This window comes from Calypte anna, chromosome 33 (assembly GCF_003957555.1).
Source record: "Calypte anna isolate BGI_N300 chromosome 33, bCalAnn1_v1.p, whole genome shotgun sequence".
In the NCBI taxonomy this organism is placed as follows: domain Eukaryota; kingdom Metazoa; phylum Chordata; class Aves; order Apodiformes; family Trochilidae; genus Calypte; species Calypte anna.
Genome location: NC_044275.1, coordinates 1,095,758 through 1,108,042, shown reverse-complemented (window position 1 = coordinate 1,108,042; position 12,285 = coordinate 1,095,758). Strand labels below are relative to the sequence as shown.

General features: G+C 58.2%; 1 protein-coding gene across 2 annotated transcripts in view; it reads left to right on the top strand.

Annotated features, from left to right (window-relative positions):
• LRP1 (LDL receptor related protein 1) overlaps nucleotides 1–12,285 on the top strand; it is a 75,055-nt gene that overhangs the window by 57,811 nt on the left and 4,959 nt on the right. For both annotated transcript variants that reach the window (XM_030468126.1, XM_030468125.1), the window contains exons 51-78: nucleotides 38–154; nucleotides 393–521; nucleotides 771–893; nucleotides 1,317–1,457; nucleotides 1,549–1,736; nucleotides 1,984–2,167; nucleotides 2,379–2,464; nucleotides 2,817–2,936; nucleotides 3,023–3,210; nucleotides 3,428–3,633; nucleotides 3,848–4,036; nucleotides 4,204–4,352; nucleotides 4,772–4,865; nucleotides 5,221–5,337; nucleotides 5,430–5,549; nucleotides 5,985–6,107; nucleotides 6,445–6,570; nucleotides 6,842–6,958; nucleotides 8,709–8,815; nucleotides 8,995–9,127; nucleotides 9,383–9,502; nucleotides 9,978–10,100; nucleotides 10,341–10,484; nucleotides 10,579–10,713; nucleotides 10,941–11,060; nucleotides 11,313–11,584; nucleotides 11,685–11,863; nucleotides 12,147–12,253. In XM_030468126.1, the coding sequence (XP_030323986.1) occupies nucleotides 38–154; nucleotides 393–521; nucleotides 771–893; nucleotides 1,317–1,457; nucleotides 1,549–1,736; nucleotides 1,984–2,167; nucleotides 2,379–2,464; nucleotides 2,817–2,936; nucleotides 3,023–3,210; nucleotides 3,428–3,633; nucleotides 3,848–4,036; nucleotides 4,204–4,352; nucleotides 4,772–4,865; nucleotides 5,221–5,337; nucleotides 5,430–5,549; nucleotides 5,985–6,107; nucleotides 6,445–6,570; nucleotides 6,842–6,958; nucleotides 8,709–8,815; nucleotides 8,995–9,127; nucleotides 9,383–9,502; nucleotides 9,978–10,100; nucleotides 10,341–10,484; nucleotides 10,579–10,713; nucleotides 10,941–11,060; nucleotides 11,313–11,584; nucleotides 11,685–11,863; nucleotides 12,147–12,253 (3,957 nt within the window). The remainder of the gene's footprint in view (nucleotides 1–37; nucleotides 155–392; nucleotides 522–770; nucleotides 894–1,316; nucleotides 1,458–1,548; nucleotides 1,737–1,983; nucleotides 2,168–2,378; nucleotides 2,465–2,816; nucleotides 2,937–3,022; nucleotides 3,211–3,427; nucleotides 3,634–3,847; nucleotides 4,037–4,203; nucleotides 4,353–4,771; nucleotides 4,866–5,220; nucleotides 5,338–5,429; nucleotides 5,550–5,984; nucleotides 6,108–6,444; nucleotides 6,571–6,841; nucleotides 6,959–8,708; nucleotides 8,816–8,994; nucleotides 9,128–9,382; nucleotides 9,503–9,977; nucleotides 10,101–10,340; nucleotides 10,485–10,578; nucleotides 10,714–10,940; nucleotides 11,061–11,312; nucleotides 11,585–11,684; nucleotides 11,864–12,146; nucleotides 12,254–12,285) is intronic.

The window sequence follows — 12,285 nt, the reverse complement described above, 5'->3', positions numbered from 1 at the left end:
GCTCTGACCCTTCCTTTCGCCTTCCCTCCTCTCCCAGACAAGTTCTGCTACCCCGTGCAGTTTGAGTGCAACAACCACCGCTGCATCTCCAAGCTCTGGGTGTGTGATGGGGCAGATGACTGTGGGGATGGCTCTGATGAGGACAGCCGCTGCCGTGAGTTTGCTCCAGCCCCTGCTCTGATCTCTTCCAATCCCTGCCTGTGCTCCATCTCTGTGTATTCCTGTCTCTGCCCATCCCTTCTACCACCCTTGCTTTCCTGTGCTGTGGTCCTCACTGCACTTCTGGGTCCTGTATGTTGGGGCCCCCCAAAACATGGGAGCACATAGCCCAGGAGTGCTGCTTCTCCAGTGGTAGAGATGAGTGGTCTCCATCCTTTTTCTCCCTTCCCTAGGGCTGACCACCTGCAGCACGGGATCCTTCCAATGCCCAGGCACCTACGTGTGTGTGCCAGAGCGCTGGCTATGTGATGGGGACAAGGACTGTGCAGATGGTGCAGATGAGACCCTTGCTGCTGGCTGCTGTGAGTCCCAGAGGGCTGGGAGCATGGTGGGGCCAGGGGCTGGAGAGGAGCTGTGTGTAGTACAGGCAGTGCTGCGGGGGTACTCCAATCCCTGGGGTCACTGCCAGGAGCAAACTGAGGCAAAAAGACTGCCTGTCCCAGCAGGGCTGTGCCTTAGCTCTTGTCCTCAGCACCCTAAGATAAAGTGCTCACAGGCAGGCAGGAGAGCACGGGGTCTTGTGGGAGGCTGACAGTGATGCCTCATTGCAGTGTACAACAACACATGCGACGAGCGGGAGTTCATGTGCAGGAACCGCCAGTGCATTCCCAAGCACTTTGTCTGTGACCACGATGACGACTGTGGAGACGGCTCGGATGAATCCCCGGAGTGTGGTGGGTGTCTGTGGGATGGGGGAGAACAGCAGGAGCCATGGCTCGTGAAGCACTGCCCCTGACAGCCACACTGGGTCTCCTGAGCTTTCAGACAGGACCCGGGAGGGGTCTTCATCATGCAGAAGGGGTTTGATATATGAGCAGGGTTAGGGAGAGCCAGGAGGGGGGGAACAAGAGGGATTGAGTGTTGCAGAGCTGCAGAAGGGCTGTTTTTCTCCCAGCTCTGCTGCGGTGTGCCTGCCCTGGCACAGAGCAGTTTTGGAGAGATCCAAATCCTGCCGTGCTTCCCACCTTCTTGGTCACTGTGGTGCAGCCCTGAATGCTGCTGCTGATGATCATGAGTACCCACAGCCCAGCTGCTGTGCTACCCCCACAACTCCTGGAGGTGGTCTGCACCACCTGAACCCCCACATCCTCCTACAGAGTACCCCACCTGTGGTCCCCATGAGTTCCGCTGTGCCAACGGCCGCTGCCTCAGCAACCGGCAGTGGGAGTGCGACGGTGAATTCGACTGCCACGACCACTCTGATGAGGCACCCAAGAACCCACGCTGCAGCAGCCCAGGTACCCATGGGGCCGCAGTGGGGAGCAGGGCCTCCTGCCTGCCTCGTGCTGACCGCTGCCTCCTCCTCCTCCTCCTCTCCGCCTGCTGCAGAGAACAAGTGCAACGATTCCTTCTTCCTCTGCAAGAACGGGAAGTGCATCCCGGAGGCGCTGCTCTGCGACAACAACAACGACTGCACGGATGGATCTGATGAGCTCAACTGCTTCATCAATGAGTGTCTCAACAAGAAGCAGAGTGGCTGTTCCCAGGAGTGTGAGGACCTCAAGATAGGATACAAGGTAGGGGCCTGCAGGCTGGGAGGGTCGGCTGGAAGGATGTTCTCCCACCTCTGCAGGCACTCTGAGTGTGAGGGTTCCTTCTGTCATGTTCCAGCTGGGCAGGGGATGCACACGCAGGCACTTTTGGCCTGTGCCTTTGTGTCTGCAAGCTGTGTGTACGTCAGCCCACTTGTCCTGTGGTGATGCCTGTCATGTCTCAGCATGAGGGCCCTGGGTATGTCTCACAGCTCTGCGTTGCCTCCTGCAGTGTAGATGCCGTCCTGGGTTCCGTCTGAAGGACGACGGGAAGACGTGCATTGACATCGATGAGTGCTCCACCACCTACCCCTGCAGCCAGAAGTGCATCAACACTCTGGGGAGCTACAAGTGCCTGTGCATAGAGGGCTACAAGCTCAGACCTGACAACCCCACCAGCTGTAAAGCTGTCACAGGTGAGGGCCAAGAGAGGGGTTTGGAGGCATGGATGCTTTTCTGACAACCCTGGGATGCTGCTGGAAATGGAGTTGGTTTCAGGGCTCCAAAAGGCAAAGTAGCTGCACCTGACTACTGATGGAGAGCTGGGAAGTGGAAGGGCAGGGAGTACACAGGGTGACTGTGTCCCAGCAGCTCTTCACTGACACATCTTGTGGTTTCCCTTTGCAGATGAAGAGCCCTTCCTTATCTTTGCCAACCGGTACTACCTGAGGAAGCTCAACCTTGATGGCTCCAACTACACGCTACTCAAGCAGGTGTGGGGGTAGCTGGGAGCTGGAGGGGCAACAGTGTCATAGAGGAGATCAGGTTGGGGTTGGAGAGCAGCCCTGCCGGGGAGGGGACCTGCAGGTCTGGCAACTGGGGCTCTTGTCTTCCCAGGCAGATGGTAGATCCTATATAAACAGCAGCTCTCATCACTGAGGAGGTCCCTTGTAAACAGTAGCAGACCTTGATAAGTTTGGGACTGCTCAACAGTTGTCTGAAAGTGCTTTCAGCTTCTCTGCTGAAGGGACCAGAGTTGTGGCTGGGGATGACTTGACTTAGTAAAGCCCTTGTGACCCTGTGCTAGCAAGTAAGGCTATTTCAGTGCTTCTCCCTTCTTTCCAGGGGCTGAACAATGCAGTGGCTCTGGATTTTGACTATCGGGAGCAGATGATCTACTGGACAGATGTCACAACACAGGGCAGCATGATCCGCCGCATGCACATCAATGGGAGCAACGTTCAGGTGGGGGACTGAGCCAGCCACTACCTGAGAGAGAACCTGACTTGGTTCTCCCTGTCCAACCCACATCTCCATTTTTCTCCCACCAGGTTCTTCACCGCACTGGCCTCAGCAACCCCGATGGGCTGGCTGTGGACTGGGTAGGAGGCAACTTGTACTGGTGTGACAAGGGTCGGGACACCATTGAAGTATCAAAGCTCAACGGTGCCTACCGCACGGTGCTGGTGAACTCAGGCCTGCGGGAACCCCGGGCACTGGTGGTGGATGTGCAGAATGGGTGAGTACCTGGGGGGGACCTGGACCTTCCTCTGTACACAGGGAGGGGGCTGGTGGCCCCTCTGCCATCATGACATAGTCCTGGAGGCTCCAAGATGGGACACGACTTGCCCTGTACCCATCTGCACCTTGGTTAACCCACAGGACCTGCAGAGTGTGGCTGCTGCTGTGCTTGGGGCTGGACTCAGCCTCTCTCTGCTCTTCTGTTTCCTCCCCAGTTACCTATACTGGACAGACTGGGGGGACCATTCGCTGATTGGGAAGATTGGCATGGACGGCACCAACCGCAGCGTCATTGTTGACACAAAGATAACCTGGCCCAATGGCCTCACCCTCGACTACATCAACAGCAGGATCTATTGGGCTGATGCACGGGAGGATTACATTGAGTTTGCCAGCCTGGACGGCTCCAACCGGCACACGGGTGAGAGCACCAGGGCCCTGCCAGACCTCTGTGGGGTGCATGCTTTGGATGGGTGGTGGGAGCAGGAGACAGAGCTGCTGGGTGTGGTCCCCAGTTCCAGAAGCTCCTGTGCCTCTGACCAGGGGAAAAGGCTGAGGTGTCCCTGGAGAAAGGGTGTGCTGTAGGAGGGGTGGCCAGGACAGCCCTTGGCTGAGCTACCTGCTCCCCCTCGCAGTGCTGAGCCAGGACATCCCCCACATCTTCGCACTCACCCTCTTTGAGGATTTTATTTACTGGACTGACTGGGAGACCAAGTCCATCAACCGGGCCCACAAGACTACAGGAGCCAACAAGACACTGCTCATCAGCACTCTGCACCGTCCCATGGACATCCACATCTACCACCCCTACCGCCAGCCAGATGGTGAGCCCTGGGATGAGGGGCTGGGGTGGGCAGGATGGGACCGGGCACGGTGTGCAGGGGGACAGGGGCTGCGTGTTGATAGAGGTCTCGCAGCTCTAGGTTCAGATGTCACCCCTGAGACTCCTCCCTCTTGGTCTTACTCATGTTTGTGTTCTTGCTCTCCCCAGTTCCCAACCACCCCTGCAAGACCAACAATGCTGGCTGCAGCAATCTCTGCCTCCTCTCACCAGGGGGGGGGCACAAGTGTGCTTGTCCCACCAACTTCTACTTGGGCAGTGATGGCAAAACCTGTGTCTCCAACTGCACGGCCAGCCAGGTAACAGCCTGCATGGATAGGAGTGTCTGTGCTGTGTGCATGTCCCTCCTGCATGGTTTCACCAGGCCCCAGCTCCTCCCTGTGCATCTGGTGTATGCTTGCTGTCTCCGGGTGTGAGCAAAACCTCCCTCCTATGGCACCTCCCAGCACATGCAGTTATTTGGGGGGCCCAGGGGAGCCAGAGACCCTCCAGCTCTGGAATGACCTCCTGCCTACCCTGCTCCAACCCCAGAGCCTGTGTGGGGTGGGCTCAGGGTTAAGGCTTTGCCCCAAACAGGACATGGAGTATCCTATGGGTGTGCCTGGGAAGGGACAGCACAGAGATCAGTGCCCTCAGCAGAGTTCCCTGGGCACAAAGCTTTCTGGGGTCCTCCCTCCCCATGCTGAGCTGTCCTCACAAGCTCATCTCTCCACTGCAGTTTGTCTGCAAGAATGACAAGTGCATCCCTTTCTGGTGGAAATGCGACACCGAGGACGACTGCGGGGACCGTTCCGATGAGCCCGAGGATTGCCGTGAGTGCCGAGTGGGGCTGACCACAGCCCACTGTGTCCCAGCACACCGGGGACCAGCCCGAAGCTGCTTGTGCAGCTGATCCTCCCCAAGCCCTCCTGCTGCTCTGCCTTTTGGGACAGCACTGCTGCTCCTTGCTTGGCTCTGGCAAGAGGAGGGTGACCCCTTCAGCAGGGAGCAGGGTGACCCCATGCTGTCCCCACATGGGGTATTGCCCATGGAGCCAGCTACTCTGCTCTTGGAGCAGAGCTGCTCCTTTGCTGCTCTATAGCCCAGAGGGAAAAGCAGGAGATTAAGGTTTGCCCTGAAAATGGTCTCTGGAGCAAACATTTCATCCTGTCTTACCTTTCCCAACAGCTGAGTTCAAATGCAGGCCAGGGCAGTTCCAGTGCTCCACTGGGATCTGCACCAACCCAGCTTTCATCTGTGATGGAGACAACGACTGCCAGGACAACTCAGATGAAGCCAACTGTGGTAGGATCTCCATTTGTGCCATTTCACTTTGTTATCCCAGTAGAGCAGAGATGTAACATGTCAGTTTTTGACCATCCTGCCTCCCTCCCCAGATATCCATGTCTGTCTGCCCAGTCAGTTCAAATGCACCAACACCAACCGCTGCATCCCTGGAATTTTCCGCTGCAATGGTCAGGACAACTGTGGTGATGGAGAGGATGAGAAGGACTGTCGTAAGTGGGGAGCTGGCTGGCTTCCGGGTGGTCCTGCCCCTGGGCATGGAGCTTTTTCCTTACCTCTGCTCAGTGCAGAGTCCCCACCATCATCCTGCTGCCCCAACAGACATTTCTGTTTCCTAGTGCAAATGAAAACCTTAAATCCCTCAAGGGTGACAAGTTCAATATTTGCTGGGGATTTGCACTGAGCCTACTGCACAGCTGAGGGATGTTGTGGCTTCTGCCCTGTCTCCCTGCAGCTGGTCGAGTCTCTTGGGGCCACCACAGGGCTCCACTCCCCTTCCTTCTTGTATATATGGTCACCAAGCATGGCCAGACACTTTTGATGCCCAGAGCATCTGCATGGTCTGTGGGGTGGTTTTTGTGGGGTGGTGACCAGCAGACCTCTGCCTGCCCCACTGCCTCTCCTGACTCTGCTTCTCCCTTCTGCAGCTGAGGTGACTTGTGCCCCCAACCAGTTCCAGTGTGCGATCACCAAGCGCTGCATCCCCCGTGTCTGGGTGTGTGACCGAGACAACGACTGCGTGGATGGCTCGGATGAACCTGCCAACTGCAGTAAGGAACTTGGGCAGAGCTGGGGTGGGAGCATCCCTGCAGCTGATCCCATCTGTGTGTCTTTTCCTGTGGGGTGGTGTGTCCCCACTCTGTCCCTGGAGTCACTCTGGGTAGTGGGTGATGATGGTGATGGTGCTGCCTGGATGTGTCCTACTCTCTCTGGCTTCTCCCTGGAGAACTGCTTGAAAGGGGGATCTTTCTCACTCTGTTCCGAGCAGGGTGTTTCAGGGCTGTTTGCCCAAGGTGTTCATCAGCTCTATGGAGAAAGAAATGTGCCTGGCCAGTGCTGATCCCACCTGCCCTCCCATATCCATGTCTCCTTGTTTCTCCCCACCAGCACAAATGACCTGTGGTGTGGACGAGTTCCGGTGCAAGGACTCGGGCAGGTGCATCCCAGCACGCTGGAAGTGCGACGGGGAGGACGATTGTGGGGATGGCTCTGATGAGCCCAAGGAGGAATGCGGTGAGTCCAGAGGGCATCTTGGGGCCCCCCTTTCCCTGAGGGTCGAGCTGCCCTGGTGCTGTCTGTCCCCTCCATCTCCCTGGGATGCCCAGGTCTGGGGGAGGTTTGAGCTGCTGCTTTTCCAGTGTGTGGGGCAAGGCTGGGGTGGAGGGAGCTGGCAGGGAGCAGCACTGCCCACCCTGCTCGCTCTTGCCCATCCCTCCCCTTGTGTAGGGGCAGTGCTGATGTAGGGGCAGTGCTGATATCTGTCCCTGCCTCCTTCTCCTCCCAGATGAACGTACCTGTGAGCCCTACCAGTTCCGCTGCAAGAACAACCGCTGCGTGCCAGGTCGCTGGCAGTGTGACTATGACAATGACTGCGGGGACAACTCAGATGAGGAGAGCTGCAGTACGTGCCACCTTTGAGCCTTTGCTATCCTGGCAGGTGGCTGTGCCAGAGAGGGGAGCAGCCCCTGTCACCCCAGCACCTCTGCAGGTGCTCCTAGCCATCATGCTGGCTGGGGCTAATGGCCAGGGAGCCCGGGGGTCCCCTGGAAAGAACTCCAGGGGTCTGGGAAGTCTGGTTGTGCAGCCAGGACTCAGCTGCAGTGAGAGGCCCCCAGTGGGACAGGTATAAGGGAGGAGGTGGCCCCAATTCCCTCCCTAGCAGGCAGCGCATGGGCCCAACTCACGATGGAGCATCTTTGCTTTAGACCATCACCTTGTGCTTTGGCCCCAGCCTGGCAGGCAGAACCCTGTGAAGTTATTTGGCCCAGGAAGAGGATGGGGACACACTGAGACTCTGGGAAGGGGCTGGGACACCATCTGAACCAGGGTCACCTGGACCTAGACCAGTGTATGGAAAGGTGTCTGGTCCCCAGAAACCACTGGCAGACAATCAAATTGCTGCCCCTTAATGAATTACTGCTTGTTAATGGAGCCATGCCAGCACCTGTCCTGCTGAGCTGCAGAGGATCATGACCGTCCAGTGGACGAGTCAGTTCTTGGGGATTTGCTGAGGGCAGGAGCCTGGTCTCATCCCTCCAGAACTGCCAGTGGGATAGCACCAGGGTCTGCAGCCAGTGGCAGAGGCTTGGGCAGAGTCAGACCCCCCTCCCAGCCCCTGCTCCAGGTCTCTCTGTCTCCCTGCAGCTCTCTAGGGTGCAACTTTTTCTTTTCTTTTCTGTTGATTTCATGTTGTGTTTTTGAGTTTGTGCCATTTCACTTCATCTTATGTTTTTCTCCATTTTCACACTGTCGTTATGGGGCACTCAGAGGTAGGTTCCTGCCAAAATCTTTTAATTCCATGTACAGTCTCTCTGAAGTAAATGAAGACAATAAATTCTAGGTGAGGGCAGAGGGGTCGGGACTGGACAACCCAGGTAGATTTACTGAGCATCAGCACGAGCATCTCCCTCCCCTGGAGCCACAGTCAGGGAGGGTCCAACCCTGCTGCCTCCACCACCAGGACCCGTGCATGGCTCCAAAATCTGTCCCCACCTTGACCCTTCCTACTCTGGCTGGACACCCCCTTCCCTCCTTTCCTCTACTGTCCCATCAGCTTCTGCATTGTGGCCAGAGGGGCTGCCTGCCCCAACACATCCAACACCAGGGGCAATGGGGAGGGGAAGGGTCCTCAGGACCATCCCAGGTGGGCAGACAGACAAGTTGGGCACTAACAGTGCCAGTGTCAGCCCAGTGGGTGCATTAAGCTGCGAGGAAGAGCGTGTCCCTGTGCCCTGTGAGAGGACACAAGTGTGCCTGCTCTGCCAGACCTGGGATGCTCCCTGCTGCCTTCCCCCTGCCCCCTTCCCTGGGGCAGCAGGGAGCTCTGAGGACAGTGGAGAGAGCACCTTGGGGACATGTGCAGCTGGGAGGCTGCTAGAAGCAAGTCTATAAGGCCCCAGTAAAAACCAAAACCCCAGTTTTCTGCTGGGAGCCCTGGGATGGGATGGAGAGGGGGCTGGGAGGTGGTATCAGCCATGCCCCTCTCTGGCAGCTCCCCCGGCTCTGCTTGCATCCCACCCTCTCCCCAGTGCCACTGGACATGTGTCTGTGTCAGTCTGTGCCCCCCAAGTTGTTGGCCAGGACCACCTTCTGCTCTTGCAGTCCTGACCACAGCCTGTCTCAGGGGGACCCCCCATCTTTTCTGTCCCCAGCACCCCGGCCCTGCTCAGAGAGTGAGTTCTCATGTGCCAACGGCCGCTGCATCGCTGGCAGGTGGAAGTGTGATGGAGACCACGACTGTGCTGATGGTTCTGACGAGGTGAGGGCAGGGGTTCCCTGCTTGCACCAAACCCTGCCCACGTGTGGGACTGGGGACACACTGGTGGTCGCCTGCCACCAAGGGTGGCTGAGAGCCCAGTCCAGGTGCAGTTATGGGATGGGAGGCTGTCGTGGCTGGGGCTGTCCCCAGTGACCACTGTCCCTGCCCTTCCCCTGCAGAAAGACTGCACGCCACGCTGTGAGTTTGACCAATTCCAGTGCAAGAACGGGCACTGCATCCCCATGCGCTGGCGCTGCGACGCTGATGCAGACTGCATGGATGGCACTGACGAGGAAAACTGCGGCACTGGGGGTAATGTGGCTCTCTTAGGGTGATTGCCTGCCCCCCCTGTCCCCACTCTGTCTCCTGTGTCCTTGCTGTGAGTGGGAGCACTCCCCTGTGAATGGGTCAGCTCCGCTCTGCCCAGCCCCAGGTTGTGCACGGACACATCCAAGCCCCGAAGAGCTGCCAGCCATGCTGGATATTGAAGCTGCAGCCCCAGCCCTGTATTTTGGCAGTCAGGCAGCACTGGCTGATTGTGTCTTCTCCTGCCTCATGCTGTTGCAGTTCGCACATGTCCCCTGGATGAGTTCCAATGCAACAACACACTGTGCAAGCCCCTGGCCTGGAAGTGCGATGGGGAGGATGACTGTGGGGATAACTCGGATGAAAACCCTGAGGAGTGCTGTGAGTGACACCATGTTGGTCTCCCTGCTCCTAGCAGGGCCTCTGACTGGCCACAGGGCCAGCACCCACACACCAGGGAGGGTGACAGTCCCAGAGCCTGGGGGGTACCCAGGGGGGCTGCAGGCACACGTCCCCTCTAGATGGGTCCCCTCAGGGGCAACCGGTGGGGTGAAGGGAGCAGGAAGTGGCTCTGGTGAAAAGATCAGAGTTGCAGAGTGCCTAGCTGGGTGTGGGGCTGGCAGTGGGGGCAGTGGGGTCTTGGGGGGCAGAGGGCTGAGCCTCCTGCAGCTGGGCCAGCCACCGGTGATTGTTTTGCTTCAGTCTCTTTGCTCCAGTCTCCAGAGCCCGCTCGCCCTCATGGCTCAGCCCTCCCTGGAGAGTGGGCAGAGGCTGAGCAGCATCTCGTGACAAGTGTGACAGCCTGGCTATGGCGTCTCCTTTCACCGTCACCGTTTGTTTCTGTTTGCTGGTGCAGTGAAATTCCAGTGTCCCCCCAACAGACCGTTCCGCTGCAAGAACGACCGGGTATGTCTGTGGATCGGTCGACAGTGCGACGGCATTGACAACTGTGGAGACAACACAGATGAGAAGGACTGTGGTGAGTGTGGCTGCCTGTGGGCACTGTGCCTGCCATGGCACATCCTCAGGATGGAGCCCTGTGTTTAGCCCAGTGTTGGGGTTTGCTTGGCCCACTCTTTCTTCCCCAAAACTGGGAGGTGGGCATGGGAATCCTGGGTCCCTGTCTGGTCCCTTCCTGCACTGTTCATCCACTGGGGATCCCACAGGGCTGGGTGCTTGAGAACATGGAGCATCACAGCTGCTGCCTGTGCTCCCACAGAGTCACCCACAGCCAAGCCCAAGAGCTGCAGCCAGGACAAGAACGAGTTCCTGTGTGAGAACAAGAAGTGCATCAGTGCCAACCTCCGCTGCAACTTCTTCGATGACTGTGGAGATGGCTCCGATGAGGAGTCCTGCTCCCATGGTGAGTGGGGGAGCAGGGAGGGTCTCAGGGAGGCTGAGGGTGGGCACTGGGAAAGCTACCAAGGCACAGGTGCTGATGGCGTGTTCTACCCCAGACCACAAGTCATACGACTGCATGACCAACACCACCATGTGTGGGGACGAGGCCCAGTGCATTCAGTCGCAGTCCTCAACGTACTGCACGTGCCGCAGAGGCTTCCAGAAGCTGCCAGACAAAAATTCCTGCCAAGGTACTTCCTGCTGCTGCCAGAGAGGTCTTGGGGTCGGGCCTGTCGGGTTTATGGTTATTTTTTCCAGTAAGGTGGCCATAAAATGGGTGGTACATTATAAATGTTGTCCTTGGGGCACAAAGATGGGGAGTGGAGAGAGCCACTGAGCCCTGGGTAGTACCCCAAGAAGGGCCAGCCCTGGCCATGTGGCCTGGTCTCACCCCTGACTCCCATTTCCCACTCCCCAGACATCAACGAGTGTCTGCACTTTGGGACCTGCTCCCAGCTCTGCAACAACACCAAGGGCTCCTACATGTGCAGCTGTGCCAAGAACTTCATGAAGACTGACAACATGTGCAAGGCAGAAGGTGAGGAGGGAACGGGAGCATGCACAGACCCTGTGCATGCCAGTGCTGCCCTGCAGGACCCAGTGCTCTTTCCCCTGTGCCTCTGCTCACCCACCCTCTGGCACTGGTGCCAGATTCTGCCTGTGCCTTCCCTGGCAGAGCAATCCCCAAGGCGGTGTCAAGCTCCCAGCAACCCCGTCCCCTTACCCCACTGTGAAACTGGGCTGACTCCCAGTCTCCCAGTCCAGCCCACCAACAGCTCCTCCTCTGCAGGCTCGGAGCACCAAATCCTCTACATTGCGGATGACAACAAGATCCGGAGCATGTACCCCTTCAACCCCAACTCAGCCTACGAGCCAGCCTTCCAGGGTGACGAGAACGTGCGCATCGACGCCATGGACATCTACGTCAAGGGCAACAAGATCTATTGGACCAACTGGCACACGGGCAGGATCTCGTACCGGGAGCTGCCCGCCTCTTCCGCTGCCTCCACCGCCTCCAACCGCAACCGGCGCCAGATCGACGGCGGCGTCACCCACCTGAACGTGAGCTCTGCCAGGGCCCTGGTGGGGGAGGCGCTGAGTCCGGGCTGCCCACATTCTCTGCCCTCACCTCTCCCGTCCCCCCCCTTTCTGCCCTTCCCAGATCTCGGGGCTGAAGATGCCGCGGGGAATTGCTATTGACTGGGTTGCTGGGAACATCTACTGGACGGACTCGGGGCGGGATGTCATCGAGGTGGCACAGATGAAAGGCGAGAATCGCAAGACGCTGATCTCCGGCATGATTGACGAGCCCCACGCCATCGTAGTCGACCCACTTAGGGGGTGAGAGACTCAAGTCCTTTCTCCCTTCCCTCTGCCCATCCCTCACCCCTGACTCCTCTCACCAACAAGCCTGTCCCTGGTGGAAGTTCCCCCGTGCCCCAGCATCGCTCTCAGCTCACGTTGCTGCACCTTGGAGTCAGCTGGAGCATTGGGGTGGCACCAGTGACCCTAGGATACTGGGAGGAGATTGGGGGAGGATTTCCCTGCCAATGGAGCATCATACTGTCCTGCTCATCCCCTCCCTGCTCTTCTGCTGGGAATGACCTGCCTGTGTCCTTCACAGGACTATGTACTGGTCAGACTGGGGCAACCACCCCAAGATCGAGACAGCTGCTATGGATGGGACACTACGTGAGACCCTGGTGCAGGACAACATCCAGTGGCCAACAGGTGATCAAAGATGAGTGCCAGGAGGGGCATGA